A 23,708-nucleotide genomic window follows, 5' to 3' on the forward strand; every position below is an offset into this window, starting at 1 on the left:
TACCTGTGGAGGTTCAGGGTCTTCCCAGGGACAGAGGTGAAGGAATGGGAAGCTGAATCTCAGGTCACAAGGATTTGCGGACAATGCTCTAGGGAGATAGACTAGAATAACTTCTGAGGTCACCAAGCGCCCCCACCCAGGTCCAGTTGGGCCTCCTCTGCAGGCCAGGCCATAACTCTGACCACTCAGGGCACTACCCAGGTGTCTGCAGCCCCGGCTCCAGCAGCCCCTCAAGGTCTTCCCAGGCATGCATTACCTCCACTGCTGTGTGCTGCTCCCGCAGTTTCTTGGGTGTCCTGAAAGAACGAGGAAGACTCTGAGAAATTCAAAGGTCAGCATGGGAGGGACCCCTTTTATGCAAATGGGGACATGGCACCCAAGGCCTCAGTGCACACTGCAAATCAACTGATGGGATGGGAGTGACCCTGTGTCTTGTCCCCTGGCCAAGACATCTTGCCTGCCCAAGGTCCCCAAGAGTACACATCCTCTGGTCAATCCACCCTTCATTCCACCGGTCGCAGGAACTCAGGGGCTCCCTCAAAGGCCACAGGCTCCTTACCCTAATCTGTGAGGCACCCAGTTAGCCCTCAGGCCACTCCAACCCAATTCTGCCCAGCATCTCAACACCAACCCCACCAGGCCAAGCCCAACAGCAAACCCAAGCCCACACCAGAATCCTCTCCCAACCTCATCTCTAACCCTAACTCTAGCCCCACCCCAACTCCAACCTCAGTCCCAACCCACTTCCAAATCTATCTTTGCCCCAACCCCAACCCAAACCGACTGCAACCCCAGCCTCAGTCTTAAGCCCAACCCCGAATAAAACCTAATCTCAACTTCAGCGCCACACTTTACCTCAACCTAGTTTAGCCTTAATTCAGAATTTTTTTTTTCCTTGAGACGGAGTCTCTCTCTATCACCCAGGCTAGAGTACAGTGGCACCATCTTGGCTCACTGCAACCTCCACCTCCTGGGTTCAAATGATTCTCATGCCTCAGCCTCCCGAGTAGCTGGGATACAGGCACATGCCATCACACCTGCTGATTTTTGTATTTTTAGTAGGGACAGGTTTCATCATGTTGTCCTGGCTGGTCTTAAATCCCTGGCCTCAAATGATCCTTCCCGTTCGGCCTCCCAAAGTGCTGGGATCACAGGCATGAGCCACCACACCCGGCCTTAATTCAGATCTTCACTCCAAATCAAGTCCCAACACCAATCAAAAGTCTCAATATAACGCTAATGTCAGGCATAATCTTAAAACACCAATTAAAGTCCAAAATCTAAATAGTTCCCCCTCTAAGTGGACACCAACTCTAGCCACATGCCCCTCCTCAATTCCCACCATCCCATGGACAACCCTTGTGGGTAGAAGCTGGCCCTAGGGAGACTCACCCCACTCCACGAATCTCTTCAAGATGCTGGCTAGTTCGGGGATCCTAGAGGGGGATGAGATGGTGAGTTCAACTTCAGAACCCACAGGGAAACAGCCAGCCTGCCCGGGAGGGGGTCCAAGAAGGGTGGCATGAATCAACACACTGACATGGAACCCTCCGATCCTCAACAAGCCTACACCACTTCACCAAGCCCTGAGCTTCTCCGAGCTCACACCAGCCCTGCAGCCCTCCAAATGCCCTTCCCCCTTTCTGAGCCTCCTCTCTGAAACCCCCTCCCCTCTCTGTGAGCACCCTACTCTTTTAGCCCCATCCCCTTCTTTCACTATTTTTTTTAATTAATTTTTTTTTAGACAGAGTCTTACTTGTCACCCAAGCTGGAGTGCAGTGCACAATCTCAGCTCACTGCAGCCTTCACCTTCTGGGCTCAAGCAATCCTCCCACCTCAGCCTCCTGAGTAGCTGGGACCACAGGCATGCACCACCATGCCCAGCTAGTTGTGTTTTTTTTTTTCCCCATTCTTTTTAGAGAATGGAGTGTCACTGTGTTGCCCAGGCTGGTCTCAAACTCCTGGGCTCAAGTGATCTTCCTACCTTGGCCTCCCAAAGTACTGGGATTACAGACAGGAGCCACCGTCTACCCAGCCCTTCATTCTTCTTCCCCATTTTGAACCCCTCTCTGAGCTACCACCATTCTCTGGGTCTCATCCTTCTCTCTGACCCCACTTCCTCTCCTTCTGTGGGCTCCCTCTGCTTTCTGAGCCCTTCCTACTCCCTGTGCCCCTGCCCTTCCAAAGCCCTCCCTAACCAGGGCCCGCATTTACTATGTACCTTGGGAACCAGGCCAAGAAACACTTGACAGGGTCTGGCAGGCAGAGCTGGTTGACCATGCCCTTTACGCTAGGATCCACAATGTCCCCCTCTCTGAGGAACCAGTCACAGATGGGTCAATCACAGCCTTTAGCCAATGGCCTGCCCCCACAGCCAACCAACTTCTACTCTGTAGACAAGAAGAAGGCCAAACCCAAAGATGTGCTTCTGCTCTCAGCCCCACCCCCGGAACAGGTGCATCCTAAAGACAGGCGCAGTGGGTGGCTTGCTGCATAAGGTCACACTGTTAGCCAGAGCCATCCCAGCCCAGGCCCCCAGTTTCCCTCCTGGGACTCAGGTTGGCTCCAGCCCCCTCCCCTACCTTGTTTCCACCATGCCCCACCCCTGAGTCCCAGCAGATAATGTACAGCTTCTCTAGAAGAGTGGCCCCTCCATCAGTAAACATCCCCCCTGCATATAAGTCTTTGATGGCACACTCTGCCCGGGGGATGGAGAAGGGGATAACCTGGGGAGGCAGAGGCAGAGTCAGGATCCGGAGCTTCCCCAACCCTGCCTGGTTCTCTGTCTCTGTATCCCCCAAGATTTCAAGAGGGATGCCACATCATCTGGTGCATCTCCGTCCAGCTCAGTGCCTCAGCATGCATGGGAGGCCTGTGTCACTGGTCGCTCTCCTGCCACCCCACTCCCTCACCCCACACACAGATGCGACAGAACAGAACGAGAGCAGCCCTCATTTCCTTCACGCTTCACTGTGACCCAGCCAGCATGCCAAGTGCTTTATCTATGGAACCACATTTAATCTTCACAGCCACCCCATTGGGTAGAAAACAAGCCCAGGGAATTTAAAAGGCTAGCGCAAGATCACATTGTAGAATCTCAAAGGGGAAGTGAGGCCAGGACAAGCCACTGGAGGCAGGGGAGGTGGGGGTAAGGCTAGGGTGGGGATTTTGGAGACAGAAAGCTCCTTACAGCCCCTTGATGGAGGCAACAGAGACCCAAGCTAAAGGAATTACAGGAGTGAGTTCCTGAATCTCCACCCCTGAAGGAAGAAGACACAAAAGCTTGATGCCTTCCTTACAGGGTAGGGCTCACCCTATCCCCACCTCCACCCCATCAGTCTTCTCCAGGAAGCACAGGGGAAACACAATTATCTCAGCACCTCAAACTCAGATGTAGCCACCTTTGTCTCCAAGGATGGCCCTGCCCAGCATCCTCGCACTGGCTTGGCCTCTCTCTCACCCAGGACCAGGTGAAACTATCTGGTGTCATGCATCCTGGGGCAGCCAAGAGGTGGCTGCACAGCCCTGGCCATGCTAGGGGATGGCTGGATGTAACCATCTGATTCATAGTAGCCGATTCGAAGGGGCTGGTTACTGGTATAAACCTGGGGGCACAAGGGGCTGGGTGGAGCTCAGAGGAGAGACTGGGCTGGGGCCAAGGTGGCCCCACTGTCTCCAGGAACCAGACTTTAAGGGCAGGGCCTTGGTCTACAGCTGTCCTCACCAAGGGGGGAATCCACGTGGACACCCCAAGACCTGCGGGAGCCTCCCTATATACTCTCCAGGCTCTAGGTGCTCTGGGGAACCCCCTGGAAGAAGGAGAAATAGATGCGATAGGTGATTGGGCGGATGGGGTGGATAGTAGATAGATGGTAGACTGACTCCTGGGTGGGTGGGTGGATGTATGTATGAGATGGTGGGTAGCTGGGTGGGCAGAGGGTTGAATGCATATGTGGGTGAGTGGATGAATGGATGGTTGGAGTTGAGTGGGTGGGCAGGTGAGTAAGTCATGCATAGACAAAAATATCTTTAAGCTACAGAAATGTTAGGAGAAGATGAGGATGGAGATCATAGGGGCAAATACCCAGACTAGGGTCTGGGGTGGAGGGCCCCTAGTCCTAGGAAGTGAGGTGCTGCCAGAAAGGCTGCCACCCCTCACCCATCACACACTGCATGTTTGTAGGGGCAAATCATGGATGATATACAATGATCTCAGGTTGATAATGCTAGGAGGGGTGTAGGGAATCGGAGGAACAGACATTGCCAGGAGGTAGACAGAAACTGCCCTATGGAGAGGGTTCTGCTGGGTTCAAAGCCAGCTCTACCAGTTACTAACTACATGATCATAGGCAAGTCATTTCACTTCCCCTCAGCCTCCCCAGCTGTAAATGGGAGGAGCACTGCTCATTCTGTAGAGTGTTAGGATGAGACACATTGAGCCTGGCACACAGCTGGTACAAGCAAATGTTGTTGAATGAATTAACGAATAAATGAAGGCTGCTGTAGACAGAAGGGTGTGGAGTGATCTCCCAGCCTAACCTCTTTATTGTACTGATGGGGAGGTTAAGGCCTAGAGAAGAGATGTGACTTGGCCAGGGTTACCTAGAGGGTTAAAAGCCTAGCTTAACTGGATGCCACATCCTCTGAACCACACTTGCTGAGTATTCTGCCTGCATGGGTTGAGTATATGGCACTGGAGGCCCTCTTTGGGGGCACTTACAGCTATGGCTCCAGATAGCCAAGAGGCCAAAGCAGCTGGCCTCCAGCAGGGGCAGGAAACAAACTGGACTGAGCATGTGGGCTTCTCACTCACTGTAGCCTGGGGTGGGTAAGGGGGTCTTCACCTGGGAAGGTGAGATGGCAGACAGGTCAGGGAGGAATGATGGTAGGGGGCAAGGAAACTCCCAGTTCTGCTCTCCCACCTGGCTTACCTCCTCCCTGAAGGGCATCCGGGGCACAGTGGGGTCCAGTCGGTACATGTCTTCACTCAGCAGGGTTCGCAGGCACAGCGCCAGGCTCTCCACGTCCCACGCCATGGGGACCGCCACTGTAGTCACTGCACAAAGAGGAGGGGAGAGAAGCAGGCACCTCTCATTTTGTTTGTTTGTTGTTGTTGTTGTTTGAGACGAAGTTTTCCTCTGTCACCCAGGCTGGAGTGCAGTGGCATGATCTCTGCTCACTGCAACCTCCGCCTCCTGGGTTCAAGCAATTCTCCTGCCTCAGCCTCCCCAGTAGCTGGGATTACAGGTGCTCGCCACCACACCTGGCTAATTTTTGTATTTTTAGTAGAGACGGGATTTCACCATGTTGGCCAGACTGGTCTCGAATTCCTGACCTCAAGTCATCTGCCTGCCTCAGCCTCCCAAAGTCCTGCGATTACAGATGTGAGCCACCGCACCCAGCCAGCAGCTCTCATTTGTTCTGCCCTGGGCATCCCAACTGCCTGGTCTCAGAGGGTGGGTTCCAGGGTCATGGTCAAGACAAAGGAAGAGATTAAAGCTAGATAGCAGGACAGAAGCCCTTCTCAGAGGGCCAAGAGTCACTGGACAAGGGGAGGCCGGGTGGGAACCATGCAGTCCCTCTCCCAGTCATCATCTGTGGGGCTGATCTGTCTGGAGATATAAGCTGAGCAAAATGTCCTTGGGAGAAAGACGGGCAGGTTCATCTTTAAATGGGGTGACCACAGGCACAGACCAGGACTTACCCAATTTTCTCCCCTTGATGGCAGAGGCAATTCCAGTGTAGCTGCAAAACACTCTCACAGCTCAGCATGTGAAGGGAGGTGCCGGGGTGCCAGGAGGCTTGAGCTCCCCCAGGGTGCAGCCCAGAAAAATAGGAGCTGCTTCAACCTTCCGTGACTCTCTACTGCTCACAGCATAAAGTCTGATCTCTTTGACTGCCTTTCAAGGCTCTAACTCTCCATGGCTTCCCCTTCTAGCCCTTCCATACGTGCATATTGCTGCAGGCAAGGTCAGCCACTTACACACTATCTTACAGCCTTCTAGACGCCACATCATCTCTGCATGTCCAGCCCTCAAAACCACGCTCAAATGCTGCCTCCTCCAGGAATCCTTCCCTTCCCTTGCCCTGCTCTGAAAGTCAAGAGTATAAGCTTTTAATAAATCTCTGTTGAAGAAAATGTCAGCTTCCTCTTGTGCATTCCCACAAGCTCTGACCCTCTCTTAGAGACCTGATCACTTTCTGACTAAGTCATTTCTGTGTCTAAGAGCACAGCAGGGGCAGGGGCAGGGGCTGGGTCCAAGAGTGTCTGTGTCCCCAGTATAGGTGCCATGGTGTGGGTACACAGAGTGGAGTTGAGAGATGGGTGGATGCATGCATGCATGCATACACGATGAATGGGTGGATGGATGGATGGATGGATGGATGGATGGATGGATGGATGGATGGATGGATGGATGGATGGATGGATACAAATGTGGATTGATAGACGGATGGATACACAAATGGATGGATGGAAAGATGGATGGATAAATAAATGGTTGGAAGGAAGGGTGTGTGTAAGTTTTTCAAGGGCTACCCAAGTAGCTAGTACCCAAGGAACTGTTATGTCTGACACAGTAAATACTCAATAAAAATCTTTTAAATAAATAGTCGTTGAATGGTAAAATTAATTGATGGATAGAGACTGAGATGATGACCACGTGGTAGTTGAATGGATGACGGACGGATAGATAGATAAATGGACAGATTGATGAGTGAGTAAGAGAAGGGGTATGTGGATGGAGAGTTGTATTGATTAATGAATTAATGAACTGATGGATTAATGAGTGGAAGGTCATTAATTACTTCTACATTAATTACATTGCTGCTGCCTGGACAAAACATGGTATGTTTGGCATGGCTACTGCAGGAGTTATTTGAAGCCCTCCTATCCACTTCCCCTAGTACTGAGCTGGGTAGATGAAAGTTGATGGGAGGAGCAGACCCCTCTACTTCCCCTAGTTCCTCTAGGCAGGTCCAAACCCACCCCACCACCACCATCAATGGGTACCTGAGGTGGGAACCTGTGGTCCAGAGGCCATAAACACCACAGAAGCTGGCTGATATGCAGATGCTGTCACCTGTGTCAGTACCCATGTCTAGGATGGACCCTCTTTCTGCCATCAGAGCTCCCTCTCCCCCTGAGGAGCCCCCACATGTCTTCTTTAAGTTCAGTGGGTTCAACGTCTGGCCATAGATGGGGTTGCTGCACTCAAAGCTAAGGGAAGCAGAAGAAAAGGAGCTGAGAGTGAAAGCCTCACTGGGCAGACCCCTCCCCATATGGGGGCCAACCACCCTCCAGAGTTGACCCCAGGGCTTCCTGGGCTCCATGAGCTCCTCCCTAAGGCTGAGGCTTCCTGGACTCCCTTCCAGCTGGAGTGAGGGGCCGCTGCTGCAAGAAAGACCAAGATCAGACACCAGCCATGACTCCTAGTATTAGGACCAAAGAGCCCACAGCTCTGCCATCAGAACTGAGAACATGTTCCTCACGAAACATAGATGCTCTACAGGCTGAGTAGGGAAGGGAGAGAATAAGTGATGGGGAGAACAATCAAAGAGAGAAGGCTGGATAGAAATAGAACAATCTGAGAGAGAAACTGGGATAGAAACAGAGTGTAGCTTTACAGAACCTTGGAGCCCGAAGGGCCCTTATAGACTGTGGAGTCCATCCACATGTTCTACGATAAAGGAATTCAGCCCCAGGGACAGAAAGGGCTGGCCCAAGAACCCTGGTCTCTGAAGTCTGCATGACTAGCCCCCTCCTCACCCTCTGCCCTGAAATGGGACTTTAAAGAGCTGTTTCAGCCCTGGGCTTATCCCAGCCCAGATCCCAGCTAGCCCGCTTCAGAGACCTGAGCAGTGTCTGTGGGATGTTGGTCTGAACAAAGGGGATGGCTCCTTGGGCCTTGAGCACTTTCACAATGACTCCGTCCTTGGTTGCAGGCTTCTCCGGGAACTGGGCCAGGAGGCAAGTAGAGTCATGGCCCTGCAGGGAAGGAACATTACCTCCAGCCATGAGGGTCAAGGGGGAACCACCCAGCTGGCTGATTTTCAGCCCCACTCCACCCCCACTCACACACACTCTCACACCCTTGGGGACACAAGCACGGCACTTCATGGATGGCAAAAGAGTGTGGTGGCTGAGAATTTGGGGTTTGGAGCCCAAATTCTGGGTTTAAATCTCAGTTTGCCACTTTGTAGCTGTGCAGTTTTAAATGACTCGCCAGTATCACACACTGAGCTCCCCAGTGTCACACAGAGCTCCAAGCTGGTGGCACACGCGTGCATATGCACATTCATGTGCGTGTACACCCCATGCTCACCATGCAGTCATAGGTGTCCTTGAGGCTCATGGGGACCCCATAGAGAAGACCTCTGTCACTCGTCTTAAGCTTCTTCAATGCCTGCAGTTCCTCCTTACATTCCCCCAGGAAATCCATCAGGTAGTTCACCTCCTGGTGCACCTTCAGTGCCTGAACAACAGTGAAGACAGCAGACGACAGCCCCAGGTGAGGCCAGGACCAAAGCAGGGCACTCGGTTGCTCTGGCCCCTCCTACCACCCTGAGGTGACTGTGGCATGTGCCACCTCATAAGTCAGTGGCAGAGTTACACCTGCCCCCCACTCCTCTGAGTAAAACAATGACAGGTGACATCCACCACTCCAGCCCAGAGCCCCTGGCTTGGACCGTGTGCCCTGGCCACCACCTGCTCTAAGTAGCTACAGAGGACACTCTCCAGACTCAGCTCTTCAGTCCGAAGCTGCTGGGCCAGCTCTGCCAGGGGCAGCTCCAGGATTGGCTGGGGGTCCAGGGCTGGCTCCTGCAGAGATGAGATGGAGTAGGCAGATTTCAAAGATGGACCCGCTAAGGCTCACTCCCACACACTCCACATGACACCTCATACTCCCCTACACACACAGCTGCACACACGTCTGTGTCGCTCAGTACATGTTCCGGCACTCATGCTTAGCACTGAAAGCATCTGCTGTGTCTCCAGGTTGTCATGAAAACCCTCCAAGGGCACGATGTTCTCCTCTGCCTCTGCCCCCAGTGGCCAGCCCAGGGCCTGGCATGGAGAGGGGCCTGCCCCTTCATGCTGCTCTTCAGAAGGGTCACAACTGGAGTGGGGGTGACTCCATTCATGACATCATGAGGCTGGAGGTTATGGAAGTGAAGTTCAGCCCGAGTGGGTGGCAAGAGAGTTGGCATCATCTTGGCCATGCCCTTGGTCAGCTGGGTAACTGGAGATGGACCCCTGCCCCTCCCATGGCCTACATTTCCTCAGAGAGGGAAGGACTAGGAGTCAATCCTGAGTCAGACCCTCAGCTGCTCTGAGCCCTGTCCTTCAGGATATGAGGGGAGGCCTGATACCAGCCCCTCAGAACTGCGGTCCTGGGCAGGTGTGACATGCAGCAGGCACTCAGGAAGGCAAAGTTCTCTTCCTCTTGCCCCCTCAGCTCTGGTGGAGATCCCGATGCCTCCAAGCTGGAGTATGAGTTGGGCAGGAAGATGTCACAGTGGGCTTTTCTTGGTCCTGGAGGTGGGAGAAGGTGGAGGCAAATAAATTTCTCTGGGAGGTTAGGATCCCCTGGCTCCAGTCTGCCCTCTTTCGTTCCTCCAATCACCCAGTCCTCCCCTCTGCACTGCGCCCCTTCTCACCAAGCGCGCGAAGACTTCTCGGTCACTAAATCTTATGGATTCAGGTTAGTCTTCATCTCATTCCTCAGCAGCGCCTGACACTTTCCCTCCCGAAGCTCTCTATGCCCCCGACTCTGCTGGCCTCCTCCCACCCTCAGGTGGCTCCTTCTCAGTTTCCTGAAGTGTTGTTGTTCCTCGGGGTGTGACCTTTTCTCTCCCTGCCTGCCCACTCTCCATGGGTGACCTCGGCAGCCAGGTGCACCCCAAGGATACGCAGACCACCTGTTTCTCTAACCCAGGCCTCTCTTCCGCCAGGACTCAGACCCCTTTACCTACACCCACATATACACGGACTCCCCAGGACTCACCTTTTTACAGCCAAATCTGTTCTTCTTGAAATTCCCAATCGATGACATGCATGTCACCAAAGCAACAAACCTCAGAATCACCCCAGGTCCTCCCTCACATCCAAGTTCTGATAATAGTTATGCTAGCTAACATAATCATACTAGGATGTGTTCTAACACTTAACAGTGCCAGGCCCTATTCCAAACACTACATATCATCACTCATTGCCTATAATGAGTTTTGGGAGGCCGGGTTGGGAGGATTTCTTGAGGCCAGGAGTTCGAGGCTGCAGTGAGCTATGATCGTGCCGCTGCACTCCAGCCTGGATGACAGATGAGACCCTGTCTCCAAGAAAATTGTAAATTAAAAATTTTAAATATATAATAACTCATATTACCCCTTGCAACAACCCTAAGAGGTAGGTCACATCGTTTTCTCGTTTCACAGCAGAAGACGACACTGAGGCACAGAGAGCTCCTCTTCGCCCAAGGATACACAGCCAGTAAGTGGCAAAGTTGGACCCAGGCAGTCCAACACCAGTGACCACATTCTTAACCACACGCACTGCCTGCAGGTGGTTCTGCTCCTTCATATCTCCCACCTCGGACCCTCAGGCCTCCTGCCTGCCTAAGGACCTCTCTCTGTTAGCTCATTGGCCTCCTCACTGGCCTCTTTGGCTTGGCCTCCACTCCTCCAACTCAACCTCTTCCCTGCAGCCTGGGCAATCCTTTTAAGATCTTACAAGGCCCACTCTGAAAATAGGTCCCAGTTGCCCTCAGGATAACATTGCAGCACCATTCTCACCAGCACCACTTGCAAAGCCTTCACCGTAAACGTGTAACATGGGTTCCTGCTTCGATGTACACAATTCCCATTGACCAAGTACTCAGAGTATCACTGTGGGGCTGAGAACCCTTGGCTAAATGCTGTTATTAGTGTTTCCATTTCCCCAGTGAAGGCAACTGAGACCCAGAGAAACTAACTCTCTTGCCCAAGGTCAGAGGACAGGGGAGCCTGGGCTTAAACCCAGACCATCCATATCTTAACCACTACCCTCTCCTGGCTCTTGGGGCATCCTGCGGAAGGGAGGCCTTTTAAGGTGCCAGGCACCGGATCAGGCTCTTTCTCTGCTTGGGTCCAGTGGGCCTGTCTCTCTTGGCCTCTCCCATGCATGCTGCTCCAGCCACACTGCCCAGTCCCTCTCGTTGTTGTGCCGCAGCTCAGAGCTCCCCTGCTGGTGTGCCACAGGGACTCTCAGGAGGGTCCAGACACAGATACGTTGGACAGGGCTAGCATTCAGCCAGGATGCCCCGCCACAGCCATGCCAGTGGCTAAACTACTGAAACATTTCTGAGTCACTTGGCAAAAAGCTGTTCTGCTGGGCACCCCCACCACCCCAGTTGTCCTGGCCCCTCCCCAGGACTCCACCCTCTACACAGTCCAGCAAGTAAAGTTAATGCCCAGCCCAGCAAGGACCCTCTAGGCACAGGGACTGTGGAGGGCCAGCTTGGGTTCATCCCTTGCCCTGCGCCCTCCAACACTAAGGAGCCCTAGTGGGCCTTGCCAGGGACCTCCCTGCACTCACAGGTCCACGGACGCACCCCAGAGACATCAGCAGCTTCACACCAACCCCCATTTATCTATTTCTACCTGGAGAGAGGACACCCTGGTGGCACCCCCATGGGCAAGTGCCTAATGTGCTCCTCTGGGCCCCTGAGGCCAGTCCTCCCCCACAGCTGCCCTTGCATGGCCATATGTGGGAATGGCAGCCTCTGGGGGACTTTGACTCTCAGGGAGCTTGGGGAGAGGTGGGAAGAGCAGGCAAGGGCAGGGGTTGGGGGTGGCTAATGTGACCTCTGCAGATGGCTGCTGAGACCACAACAGGCGCTTCAGGGACCTGGGAGGACAGAATATCACATCCATCTAATAGAACATATTCAGCTCACCCGAAATACCCACTCATCATGGACAACAACATTAGCTTCATTCCTAAAGTGAAAACAATCACTTGTACAGACAATCCCAACTTACCATGGTTCAACTTACGATCTTTGACTTTACGGTAGTGCAAAAAAGATTGATATACATTCATTAGAAAGCAGTAAGAGGCCAGGCGCGGTGGCTCATGCCTGTAATTCCAGCACTTTGGGAGGCCAAGGTGGGGGGGATCACCTGAGGTTAGGAGTTTGAGACCAGCTTGGCCAACATGGCAAAACCCTGTCTCTACTGAAAATACAAAAGTTAGCCGGCGTGGTGGTGCACACCTGTAATCCCAGCTACTCGGGAGGCTGAGGCAGGAGAATCTCTTGAACCTGGGAGGCGGAGGTTGCAGTGAGCTGAGATCGTGCCACTGCACTCCAACCTGGGCAACAGAGCCAGACTCTGTCTCAAAAAACAAAAAAAAAAGAAAGAAAGAAAGAAAGAAAGAAAGAAAGAAAGAAAGAAAGAAAGAAAGAAAGAAAGAAAGAAAGAAAGAAAGCAAGCAAGCAAGCAGTAAGATCCTCTCTTGATTCTCGATGCTGGTCAGTGCCAGCAAGCCCAGCTCCCAGTCAGCCAAGAAATAACAAGGGAAACAGCGGATCCTCTACAGGGTACTGTGTTGCCAGGTGATTTTGCCCAACTGTGGGCTAATGGAAGTGTTCTGAGCACATTTCAAAAAGGCTAGGCTAAGCTATGATGTTAGGTAAGTTGGGTGTATTAAGCGTATTTTCAACTTACGATATTTTCAATTTGGGATGAGTTTATCAGGATGAAACCTCACGGTAAGTCGAGGAGCATCTGTATGGTGTTTGCTGTGTACCAGGCACCACTGAAAACATTTATTAACTTGTTTGAGTGCTATCATTACAGTCACCATACCGTTGTAGAGATGAAGAAGTTAAGATACAGAGTAGTCATTTAAGTGTAAGTGTTTGCTGGGCTTGGTGGCTCATGCCTGTGATGCTAGCACTTTGGGAGTCTGAAGTGAGAGGATTGCTTGAGGCCAGGAGTTCAAAACAATGTAAAATGATAAAATCAAACAAAATAAAAAGTGTCAAGAGTCAGGATTCAAACAACCAGCCCAGTAACAGAAGCCACACTCTTAGCTGCCATGCTAGACGACTTCTAATTAGTGTTAATGACAGTCTAATAACAATGTTTATTACTTAGTTGACAACAGAGATGCTTAACTACATGAAATCTAACACTGTATTAGAAAAGCTAGAAAACTGTGAGTGTAATTGCTACTGGTTCAGCAAAAGCTGAGAGAGGACTCCACCCAAGTAACAATATCATTCACGTTAAGAGAAAGGCTCTCCTTAATCAGACTGCAAATGACCTAATGACTGCAATGTATCAGGAGCGCTTTGAAAGACAGGGACATCTTTCAAAAGATGACAGCAACATGAAGAGATCCTCACAACAAATTCTAAAAATCAACAAATTAGCCAGGAGCGGTGGCTCACACCTGTAATCCCAGCACTTTGGGAGGCCGAGGTGGGCGGATCACCTGTGGTCAGGAGTTCAAGACCAGCCTGGCTAACATGGTGAAACCCCGTTTCTATTAAAAATACAAAAAAGCAAAAAAAATTAGCCGGACGTGGTGGGTGCCTGTAATCCCAGCTACCCAGGAGGCTGAGGCAGGAGAATCACTTGAACCCGGGAGGCGGAGGTTGCAGTGAGCTGAGATTGTGCCACTGCACTCCAGCCTGGGCAACAAGAGCAAAACTCCGTCAAAAAAAAAAAAAGCTAAAAATCAACAAATTATTTGGAAATTATTAGAGTAATTAGATGAAAAATTGAGCCTCAAGTTATATCACTTTTTTGTCATTTTAATATATAATTTAGTTTGCAGCTAACCCTCCCCTCCTGTTCCATCCCACAGCACCATGAACATCCGGCCTTCTCTGTACTCAGGGTGCTGCCTCCAACCTAGTTTGAAAACAAAAAAATATAATGTAAAGTTTTTATTGAATTGATGTATTATTAATAGTTACGGCCGGGCACAGTGGCTCACGCCTGTAATCCCAGCACTTTGGGAGGCCGAGGTGGGCGGATCACGAGGTCAAGAAATCAAGACCATCCTGGCCAACACGGTGAAACCCCGTCTCTACTAAAAACACAAAAATTAGCTGGGCGTGGTGGGACTTGCCTGTAATCCCAGCTACTCTGGAGGCTGAGGCAGGAGAATTGCTTGAACTTGGGAGGCGGAGGTTGCAGTGAGCCGAGATCAAGCCACTGTACTCCAACCTGGGCAACAAAACCAGACTCTGTCTCCAAAAAAAAAAAAAAAAAGTCCAATGTGGTGGTTAAATGTTAAGTATCATAAAAACCATCAACTCTCAAGGTGGCCAGGCTCTGCCTGAGGTGAGCAGAGCTTCCTGGCCACGAGCAGCTTGAGCAGTTCCAACCATGAGCAGCTGGTCCATTTACCCGAAGGGTCCTAAGAATATTATTTTCTATACGTTCTACAGAAACACTGCCTCATCTGGGGCTTCCCCCTCCCTAGTACTGCCTTTCTCATTTCTCCTTTCAGAAAACTCCTACAGGTGCCGTGAGGTTCAGCTCACTCACCACCTCTCTGGGAAGCCCTCCCCACATGATCCTCTCCAGACACACCAGCCACCCTCCTGCCAAGTCCCCCGTTCCGTGGGCATCTGGCCTCACCACACTGCTGTGCTGCCGCCCGGCATAGTCTGCACAACTCTGCCTCCACCACACCCCACCCAGGTTGGAAACATTTTTAGCACAAGTGTGAGCCAGGCATCAGATTCATCTTTATAATGAACCTGTCCCCAGAGTTCAGCACAGGGCAAGACCCGGAGAAATTCCCTGGGAAATTTTACTAAACTCAGTGGAATTGGATTTGTTTGCTTGAGCCTGTGAGGGTTTGGCCTGTGTCCCAGCCTTGCACCTCCCCTCGGACATAAAGGTGGACACCTGAGGCCTCGAGAATATCACTGGCAGAGAGAGGGTGACATGACTGAGAAGGTGCCCAGGACAGAACTGTATAGCTTGTTGGGGAGACAGCAAGGTGCTAAGAGCCAAGAAACCTGAAGCCACGATGGGAAGCTGGAGACACCATGAGTGACCTCACTCCAAACCTCTTCCACTCCTCCAATCAACCAGACATATACCCCCTCCAGGTCCCCAGCCCAGCAGCCCAGACATCCACATGTTCACCAACCAGATGCCCAGACACACCCCAAACCATCTGCCCCCACACATCAGACACACAACCACACACGAACACTCTCCACCAGACATTCAGACCCACACCAGCCACACGTAGCTAGATGTACACACTCCAACCAACAGCCCAACACATGCGCACCCAGCCAGGCACATAACCACACAGCCAGACCAGACACACAACCAACCACGACACAATGAAACGCCAGCAAGAGGCACACGAAAGCAGGCCCTTGTCCGCGGTAAAGGAAGCTATACTCACCACCGCACACAGATGGGGCCTCCACAAGCGCACAGGACGCTCCATCATGCCCATTCACCTCTGCAACCCATTAGCCCAGACTTCCTCCTCATCAACCAGGGAGGGGCAGCTGCTCTCTGGGGGCAGATTGATTTATCCAACTAATTAGCCCCAATTAATATTAATACACATACTCAGCAACTGCAGAAGCTCAGACACAGAAGCTGCCCGTTGGGGCCATCAATCACCGTCCGGGGGGAAGACACTCAGGAACTCCAGAGCATGGGAACAACGCCTCAGGCACTAGCCCAGCCCCCACCTCTGGGCGCCCAGACGGAGTCCACCATCGTCAACCAAAGCTGGAGACCCCGAGGGACCATGAGCCCATCCCCACTCTGGCAGCTGGGGACTCCAAGGCCCAGAGACCGGTTGTCACATCCTCCAGGCCACACAGCAAATCCCAGGCTCAGTCTATGTTTTTCTCCATGTCCCTCCTTCCCGCCCTTCTCTCTGCCACCTGGGGCAGGCTTTGCTGATACATCTGTGGCTCAGCCACTTGGCCTGCCAGTCTCAGCCCAGCCAGCCACAGAGGCTATCCCAGCGAAATACTCCCACCCTGAGTTGCCAAAGCAGCCTTTTAAGGCCTGCAGCTTCCTGGGAGACCCTTCCCCAGCCCCCTGTGCTCTTCACTTCTCAGGGCTCAGCAAGTGTTTTCAGAGCTGAATGGGGTGGGGGTAGGAGGGGACAGGTAGACTAGGGTTCCTTTCTTGGGGGATTTTGGAGTGCTCAGGGGCTGAAAGAGATCGGGCCTCCCTCCTCCAATGGCCTCCTTCAGTTTATCTTATTTCCGCAAATACCCTAAATGGGCACCTCCCATGTTACTGAGCCATGTGCCAAACGCTGGAAGAACAGAGAAAGAATATACTGCCCCCAGTCTCCAGGGTCTCAAAGGCTGGGGATGGAGGAGAACTGGCAACCACACACAGAGCTGGCATGGGGAGAACTGAGGGTGGGGAAGTGCCCACCCTGTGTCAGCGGGGGCTGGGGCCATGGATGGGAGGGGCATCCTGAGGTGTAGTCCTCCTGTTGGGATTGAGGGCCAACGCCCTCTGTGGCTGGGGGCCTCCAGGGCCTCCGGGACCTGCTGCTGCAGTCACTGGGCCAGGGCCTCCATCTTCTGCAGTGCTACCTCCCTCCATTTCTGGGCCCTGGGGATCTTGTTCTGGGCTGGAGCATGCCACCAGGTGAGCAGGGAAGTCCCCAGCAATGCAGCCCCCAGCAGGGCCAGCAGGAGTAGCATCGCCAGGGAGTCACACAGCCAAGCCACCCTGGGTATTGCGCAACCTGTGTGGATCCAGCTGCTCTTTCTTCAAGAGTACGTCTCATTTATTTGTCAGTGATGCTGCCAGGGCCCCCAGGCACATCTGGGGCCCTGGGTGTGGCAGTGATCAACCTCCTCCTAGTTCTTACCCCATCTGGACTTCCTGGGGACAAAACCCCTATCTCTCAGGCCACGCAGAGGAAGAGGCTTTGGCAGGTGGGCCTGAAGAGAGGCCCAAGCCTACAGCTGGGCAGCTGACCTCACCTCTGTCGCATCCTACTGCCACCCATCCTACCTCTCGGATCCCACCCCTCAGACACCCTACTCCAACCCTCAGGAGTTATAGATGGGGTTGCTCCTGGGGTTCCCATCGCCTTCAGGATTCTCCCGAAGCTCCTTTGTTCTGCATAAGCAGACACATGGAGGTAGACTGAACACGCCATGTTCGCCTAGAGTGGAGGTTCTGGGGCACAGGCAGAGAGGAAAGAAAAGAACTCCTGGAGGAACGGGCTGGGCTCATCAGGCATCCACCCCAGGGGAGATGATGCCAAGACATGAGACCAGCCAGCCCAGCTGGGCTTCCCCCTGGACTCCAAAGCAAGGCCACGACTCTGATCCGGGGTTCCAGCCTCCCCAGTCTATTGGCTCTCCCTGCTGGTGGAGGGGAGTTGTGGGGGTAAGGGAGATGACTTCCCAGAGGAGGAACAAAGACATGAGGAGACTGGAAAAGTGGAGCAGAGGGGCCCTGATGTGGGAACCATTCTGCTCTCTTCAGGGGCCTCCATCCAGTTTCCATCTCAATGGTCATCACTGAGGCTGCAAGTCACTGTATCCAGGAGAATGGCGCCTCTGCCCTCCAGACCAGGAAGCCAGGGCAGCAGAAGGTTAGGGTGGGAAGGAACTGAGTTTGTGGTTGGTAATGTTGAGTCTGAGTACCCGAGGGTCTAAAGGAACAGATGTGAGGTCAGCAGTTGACTAAGGGGTGACCCTGAAGTCACCCACCCTGTAAAACTCTGTCATCTCCATGGGGCCTCCAGACCAGCCCTCCTCTGTCCTTCTGCCATTTTCTTTCATAGCCCCCACTCCACCTTCATGAACTCCAGCTCTCCCCCATATCCTCAGCTCCCCCAGGCCACTTGTCACCTGCACCACACCCCATGGCACAGCACTCTAGGCCTTGTGACCTCACCTTTTCCTGAGTTACACCCTTCCATTACCATATATCTCATTTTATCTCATCATTACACTTATCATTAGCTGAAGTTTTCTTGTTGATCTGTTACTTACCTCCCGCCTGCCTCCCTAGAAAATAAATTCCATAAAAGCACAGAGCAGGCCAGGTGCAGTGGCTCACACCTGTAATCCCAGCACTTTGGGTGGATCACTTGAGCTCAGGAGTTCATGGCAAGACCACATCTCTACAGAAAATGCAAAAAAATTAGCTGATGGGTGGGGGGAGCATAGACCTTGTCAGCCTTTTTCAAAATGCCTGGCACGATCAGGTCCCACGTGGTCCCACATGTGTTTAATGATATTGCTTCAGTGAAGAAATGATGGCAGGTTGAGCCCTCCATTCCTACCTTGACTTCCCCGCTCTGTTGTCACTGCTAGCTCTTTCCTAGCAGTATTTAACATGCTAAGTCTCTCCTATCTTGGGGGATGAGAGAGGATTCCCTCAGATCTACACCCTCCCTAACTACTACCCCGTCTTTTGTCCCCTTCCTGAGCTTTTCCACTTTTCTGCACGGGCTGCCTTTACTTCTTCACCTTTCACTCACTCCTCCACCCAACAAAGTCCGGCTTGTGCCTATATCATCCCAGTGATCTCCTCGAGGGTAAATCAGCAGCATTTAGAGTTGTTGGCTTCACCCTTCTTGAAACACACTCATTCCTTGGCTCGGGTGACAATGCAGTTTTCAGCTTCAATGTTACTTCCTCCAGGAAGTATTCCCTGACACACACATACACACATCTCAGGCCGGATCAGGTCCCACGTGTTTTATTCTCATAATACCCAGGGCTTCTGCTTGATTGCACTTCTAATGAGTGTTTCTGTGTAATTCTACATTTGATGTCTGTTTTCTGGTAGAATGGAAACTCCATTCAGGCAGGGACTATTTCTGATTGGTTACCCTGAACATACTGTGGGAAGAATTCAATATTTTTATTGGACGGATGAGAGGATGAATGGAGGGAGCAACCCTCATTGTTATTCAGAGAGCAACCCTCTCTGAATTTTAGTTTCCTTATGTATAAAATGGAAACAATAAGCCCATTTTCCAAAGGAGATAATGGGTTCAACTCCACAACCTAACGGATGTTGGATTCTATTAAGACACAGTCCCTGATTTCTACCAAGTGCAGAAGCACAAAAAAGCTCTTTCAACACAGCCTGAGAGAGATGGATGAGTTAAGAGGATGGGAGAAGTGGATAGATGAGGATCTGCAGACCAGGAGAAAGCTATAGGTTGAATGTAGACTGGGAGTTATTTGTCCGCATGGACACTAATCAAGATCATGGCTCCCAGGACTTTGGGAGACTAAGGCGGGTGGATTGCCTGAGGTCAAGAGTTCGAGACCAGCCTAGCCAACAAAGTGAAACCCCGTCTCTACTAAAAATACAAAAAATCAGCTGGGCGTGGTGGCAGGCGCCTATAATCCCAGCTACTCTGGAGGCTAAGGCAGGAGAATCACTTGAACCCAGGAGGCAGAGTTTGCAGTAAGCCAAGATCCTGTCACTGCATTCCAGCCTGGGCAACAGAGCAAGACTCAGTCTCAAAGAAGAAAAGAGATCATGGCGGTAGATACGATAAATGTGAAAGGAGCAAAGGATCAGGGACTGATTGGAAAATTCCCTATTGGAGGTGAGAGGAGGAAGTAATCAGAATGGACCAAAATGGATTCCCTAATAACAAAGTCACCCATTGATCCATTCAACAAGCCTTCTCTGGGTACCCACTGAGTACCAGGCACCATGCTGGATGCTGAGCATACGCAGCCCCAATCCCAAGTGGCTTCACTTTCCTGAGGTGCCCAGGGTCGCCACCCCAAATCTACGTGTAGGAAACTTGGGAGGGCCCAGCCAAGCCCAGCCAGAGAAATATGAACTAAATATACATCTGGCTGGGAAGCTCATAACTCGGTTATGTGTCCGTCTCTTAAGGGTGCAGGTCACGCCCTTTCCTTGGCCCTGCTCTGATCCATAGGTTTATTATGGGTGACTTGGATGAAGTTGCAGAGGTCCAGTGCTCAGATTTGTGGATACATAAGCACCAGTTGGGAGGAAGAGCGGAAACAGCCAGAGCCCTTGGGATAATCCTAAAAATGGTGTCCAACAGGAACAAATGGCAAGTACTCTGGCTGTGTTCTAAAACTCCAATATCGCAGCCACCAGGAGAGAAAAGGGAGAGTGGACAGGGACATGGCAGCCATCTCCTGTAAACAGATGCTGGCAGAGGTGCACAGTACACAGCATTGCTTCTGTCTTCAAAGTGTTGTGGTCGCCTAGCACAGAGGCTGGTGCCCAGAGAATGTTGAATGCATGTTCTTGTGATGATTGTACAAATGAGGAAGGTACAGTAAGTTTAGAGCTGAGCATGTGGGTTTCAAGTCTTCTCTGTAACCCATAATGATCAGTCTTCAACAAGTCAGCAACCACCTCTGAACTTCAGTTTCCTCATGTACAAAACGGAAATAATAGGTCCAGGCACGGTAGCTCACACCTGTAATCCCAGCACTTTGGGAGGCCAAGGTGGGCAGATCACTTGAGGTCAGGAGTTCAAGACCAGCCTGGCCAAAATAGTGAAACCCCATCTCTACTACAAATACAAAACACAGCTGGTCATGGTGGCGCTCGCCTGGAGTCCCAGCTATACTCAGGAGTCTGAGGCAGGAGAATTGCTTGAACCCAAGATGCAGAGGCTGCAGTGAGCTGAGATCGCACCACCACACTCCAGCCTGGGCAGCAGAGGAAGATGCCATCTCAAAAGAAAAAAGAAAAAAGGCCAGGCACAGTGACTCACACCTGTAATCCCAGGACTTTGGCTGAGGCAGGGGGACCACCTGAGGTCGGGAGTTTGAAACCAGCCTGGCCAACATGCTGAAACCCCATCTCTACTACAAAGACAAAACATAGCCGGGTGCAGTGGCAGGCACCTGTAATCCCAGCTACTCGGGAGGCTGAGGCAAGAGAATCACTTGAACCCAGAGGCAGAGGTTGCAGTGAGCCAAGATCACGCCATTGCACTCCAGCCTGGGTGACAGAGCAAGACTCTGTCTCAAAAAATAAAAAGAAATTAAATTTTTTAAATGGAAATAGTAATGACCATTTTCCAAATGAGATAATGGGTATTCAACTCCACAGCCTACCAGATGTTGGATTATTTAAAGACACAGACCTTGCTTTCAATCAAGTGCAGAAGCACAAAGAAGCTCTTTCAACACAGCCTGACAGAGTTGGAAGAGAAGAGCAATTGCCCTCACCTTGGATGAGTAGGCGATCTTTGGGTGGAGACCCCAGGAACAACACTCCAGGCACAGCAAGCACCAAGAGCAAAGGGCACGGAGGTGGGGGACCACTCGGTGTTCTGAACATTACCTGCAGGCCACATGGCTGTGATGTGAGCACTGAGGAAGGGGAGGAGATGAGGCCACAGGGGCCAGCTGCAGGCTCAGGTTAAGCACGGCCTTGCAGATCATAACAAGGTGTCTGGACTTGGCACAAGTGAATCCAGAGATTTTAAGCATGAGGTTGCCTAACTGCCATGTGAAGGATTGTTGGAGATGTCCAGTCTGGAGCCCACAGAAGCCAGGCAAGAAGCTGTGGCAGTCCGGGTGCAGTGGCTCCCGCCTATAATCCCAGCACTTTGGGAGGCCAAGGCAAGCAGATCACCTGAGGTCGGGAGTTCGAGACCAGCCTGACCAACATGGAGAAACCCCGTCTCTACTAAAAACACAAAATTAGCCGGGCATGGTGGCGCACGCCTGTAATCCCAGCTACTCGGGAGGCTGAGGCAGGAGAATCACTTAAATCACTTAAACCCAGGGCCCAGGGAGGCAGAGGTTGCAGTGAGCTGAGATCTCGCCATTGCACTCCACCTTGAGCAACAAGAGTGAAACTCCATCTCAAAAAAAAAAAAAAAAAAGAAGCTGTAGCAGTGGACCCGGTGAGAAGGGGAAAGGCCATGAAAACAGGCAGTAGCCACCAGCACACTGGTGGTCAGGGAGGTCTGAGGAGGAGGCTGACTTGTGCTCTCACTCTTCTTGCCATCATACTCGCTGGGGCTCGGCATCGACAGAAAGATCTCATGTAGTTGCTGACAAAGACTGGCCTGGGTTTCTGTTCCAAGTCCCCCACTTCTAGCTGTGGGACCCTGGGCAAGATAGGTACCCTTTCTGTAAAAGGAGGCAAAAATGCCTATCACAGGGTTAACAGAGAATTAAGTGCCCAGAAAGTAGATGGCTCATAGTAGTTACTCCGTAAATGTGGTCTAGGATTCCCTTTCCCCTTTTTTCCTGATCAAAAGTCATGCTATCACTCCAGGCATTACATATTTAGAGGTCTTCATTAGTACAACTCTCTGTCCCCCTTCTCTTCACTCAACAAATCCCTCCAGAATGTGAGCTCCACAAGGACAGGGGCCAGGGCTGCCTCATTTTGCCTCATTTGTCACTGCCAGCACCCAGCACAGTGCCTGGCCCCTCACACAGGCACACTTTATCATCCCAGAACTTATGGAGCACTATCCTCCAAGCCAAGAACAAGTGCTGAACAAGACAAAGCACGGCTTTCAGGAAGCTTATGGTTTAGTGGAGGAGACAAAAAAACATAAAAGAGCTCAGATAGTGATAATGCTATAAAGAACAAAGGGTGGCCAGGCATGGTGGCTCATGCCTGTAATCCCAGCACTTTGGGAGGCCAAGGAGAGTGGATCACCTGAGGTCAGGAGTTCGAGACCAGTCTGACCAACATGGAGAAACCCCATCTCTATTAAAAACACAAAATTAGCCCAGCATGGTGGTGCATGCCTGTAATCCCAGCTACTCGGGAGGCTGAGGCAGGAGAATTGCTTGAACCCGGAAGGCGGAGTTTGCGGTGAGCCAAGATCCCACCATTGCACTCCAGCCTGGGCAACAAGACCAAAACTCCGTCTTAAAAAAAAAAAAAAGAACAAAGCGTAACCTGTTAGAAAGTAACAAGGGGCCAGGCACGGTGGCTCCCGCCTGTGAGGCCCAGGCAGGCAGATCACCAGGTCAGGAGTTCGAGGCCAGCCTAACCAACAAGGTGAAACCTCTTCTCTACTAAAAGTACAAAAAATTAGCTGGACATAGTGGCACACACCTGTAATCCCAGCTACTCAGGAGGCTGAGGCAGAAGAATCGCTTGCACCCAGGAGGCGGAGGTTGTAGTGAGCCGAAACTGTGCCACTGTACTCCAGCCTGGGCAACAGAGCGAGACTCTGTCTCAAAAAAAAAAAAAAAAAACAAAACAGGAAGGAAAGAAACAAGGGGTCGGGTGCGGTGGCTCACGCCTGTAATCCCAGCACTTTGGGAGACCGAGGCAGGCAGATCAGGAGGTCAGGAGCTCAAGACCAGCCAGGCCAACATGATGAAACCCTGTCCCAACTAAAAATACAAAAATTAGCTAAGTATGGTGGCAGACACCTGTAATCCCAGCTACTTAGGAGGCTGGGGCAGGAGAATTGCTTGAACCCAGGAAGCGGAGGTTGCAGTGAGCCAAGATCACGCCACTGCACACCAGCCTGGGTAACAAAGCAAGACTCCATCTCGGAAAAAAAAAAAAAAAGAAGAAAAAGAAAAGAAAGCAACAAGGGTGGCCATATTTTATAAATGGGTGAGCAGGGAAGGTGACATTGGAGCCGCTTGTTCCAAGCACAGGGAACACCTAACATGAAAGCTCTGCAGCAGGGCCCAGCTTGAAATGATCAAGGAATCAAGGCTGGTCCCGATGGCTCACATCTGTAATCC

The 23,708-nt window shown here is 51.8% G+C and overlaps 1 protein-coding gene across 1 annotated transcript; it reads right to left on the reverse strand.

Annotated features, from left to right (window-relative positions):
• Nucleotides 1-256: 256 nt before the first annotated feature.
• LOC107127535 (vitamin D3 hydroxylase-associated protein-like) lies at nt 257-22,012 on the reverse strand. Its single transcript, XM_074037086.1, has 11 exons — nt 21,967-22,012; nt 21,204-21,347; nt 9,373-9,535; nt 8,918-9,119; nt 8,708-8,821; nt 8,325-8,474; nt 7,854-7,987; nt 7,013-7,219; nt 4,932-5,056; nt 1,393-1,436; nt 257-296 (listed from the first exon to the last, which is right to left on the reverse strand). Exons 1-9 carry the CDS (start codon nt 22,010-22,012, stop codon nt 4,984-4,986), a joined length of 1,233 nt encoding a protein of 410 aa, XP_073893187.1. The 3' UTR covers nt 257-296; nt 1,393-1,436; nt 4,932-4,983.
• Nucleotides 22,013-23,708: the final 1,696 nt, after the last annotated feature.

The sequence above is a fragment of the Macaca fascicularis genome, chromosome 1 (genome assembly GCF_037993035.2).
Source record: "Macaca fascicularis isolate 582-1 chromosome 1, T2T-MFA8v1.1".
NCBI classification, from domain to species: domain Eukaryota; kingdom Metazoa; phylum Chordata; class Mammalia; order Primates; family Cercopithecidae; genus Macaca; species Macaca fascicularis.

Bases quoted from the DNA above. Each gene is read 5' to 3' on its own strand.
- LOC107127535 (XM_074037086.1), bottom strand. From the start codon at position 22,012: ATGCCGAGCCCCAGCGAGTATGATGGCAAGAAGAGTGAGAGCACAA. The intron at 9,536-21,203 runs GTGAGGGCAATT...TCCCACCTCCAG, and splicing joins AGATCGCCTACTCATCCAAG to GACCAAGAAAAGCCCACTGT. The intron at 5,057-7,012 runs GTACCCATTGAT...CTCTTTGTGCAG, and splicing joins ACCACAGGTTCCCACCTCAG to TGACTACAGTGGCGGTCCCC.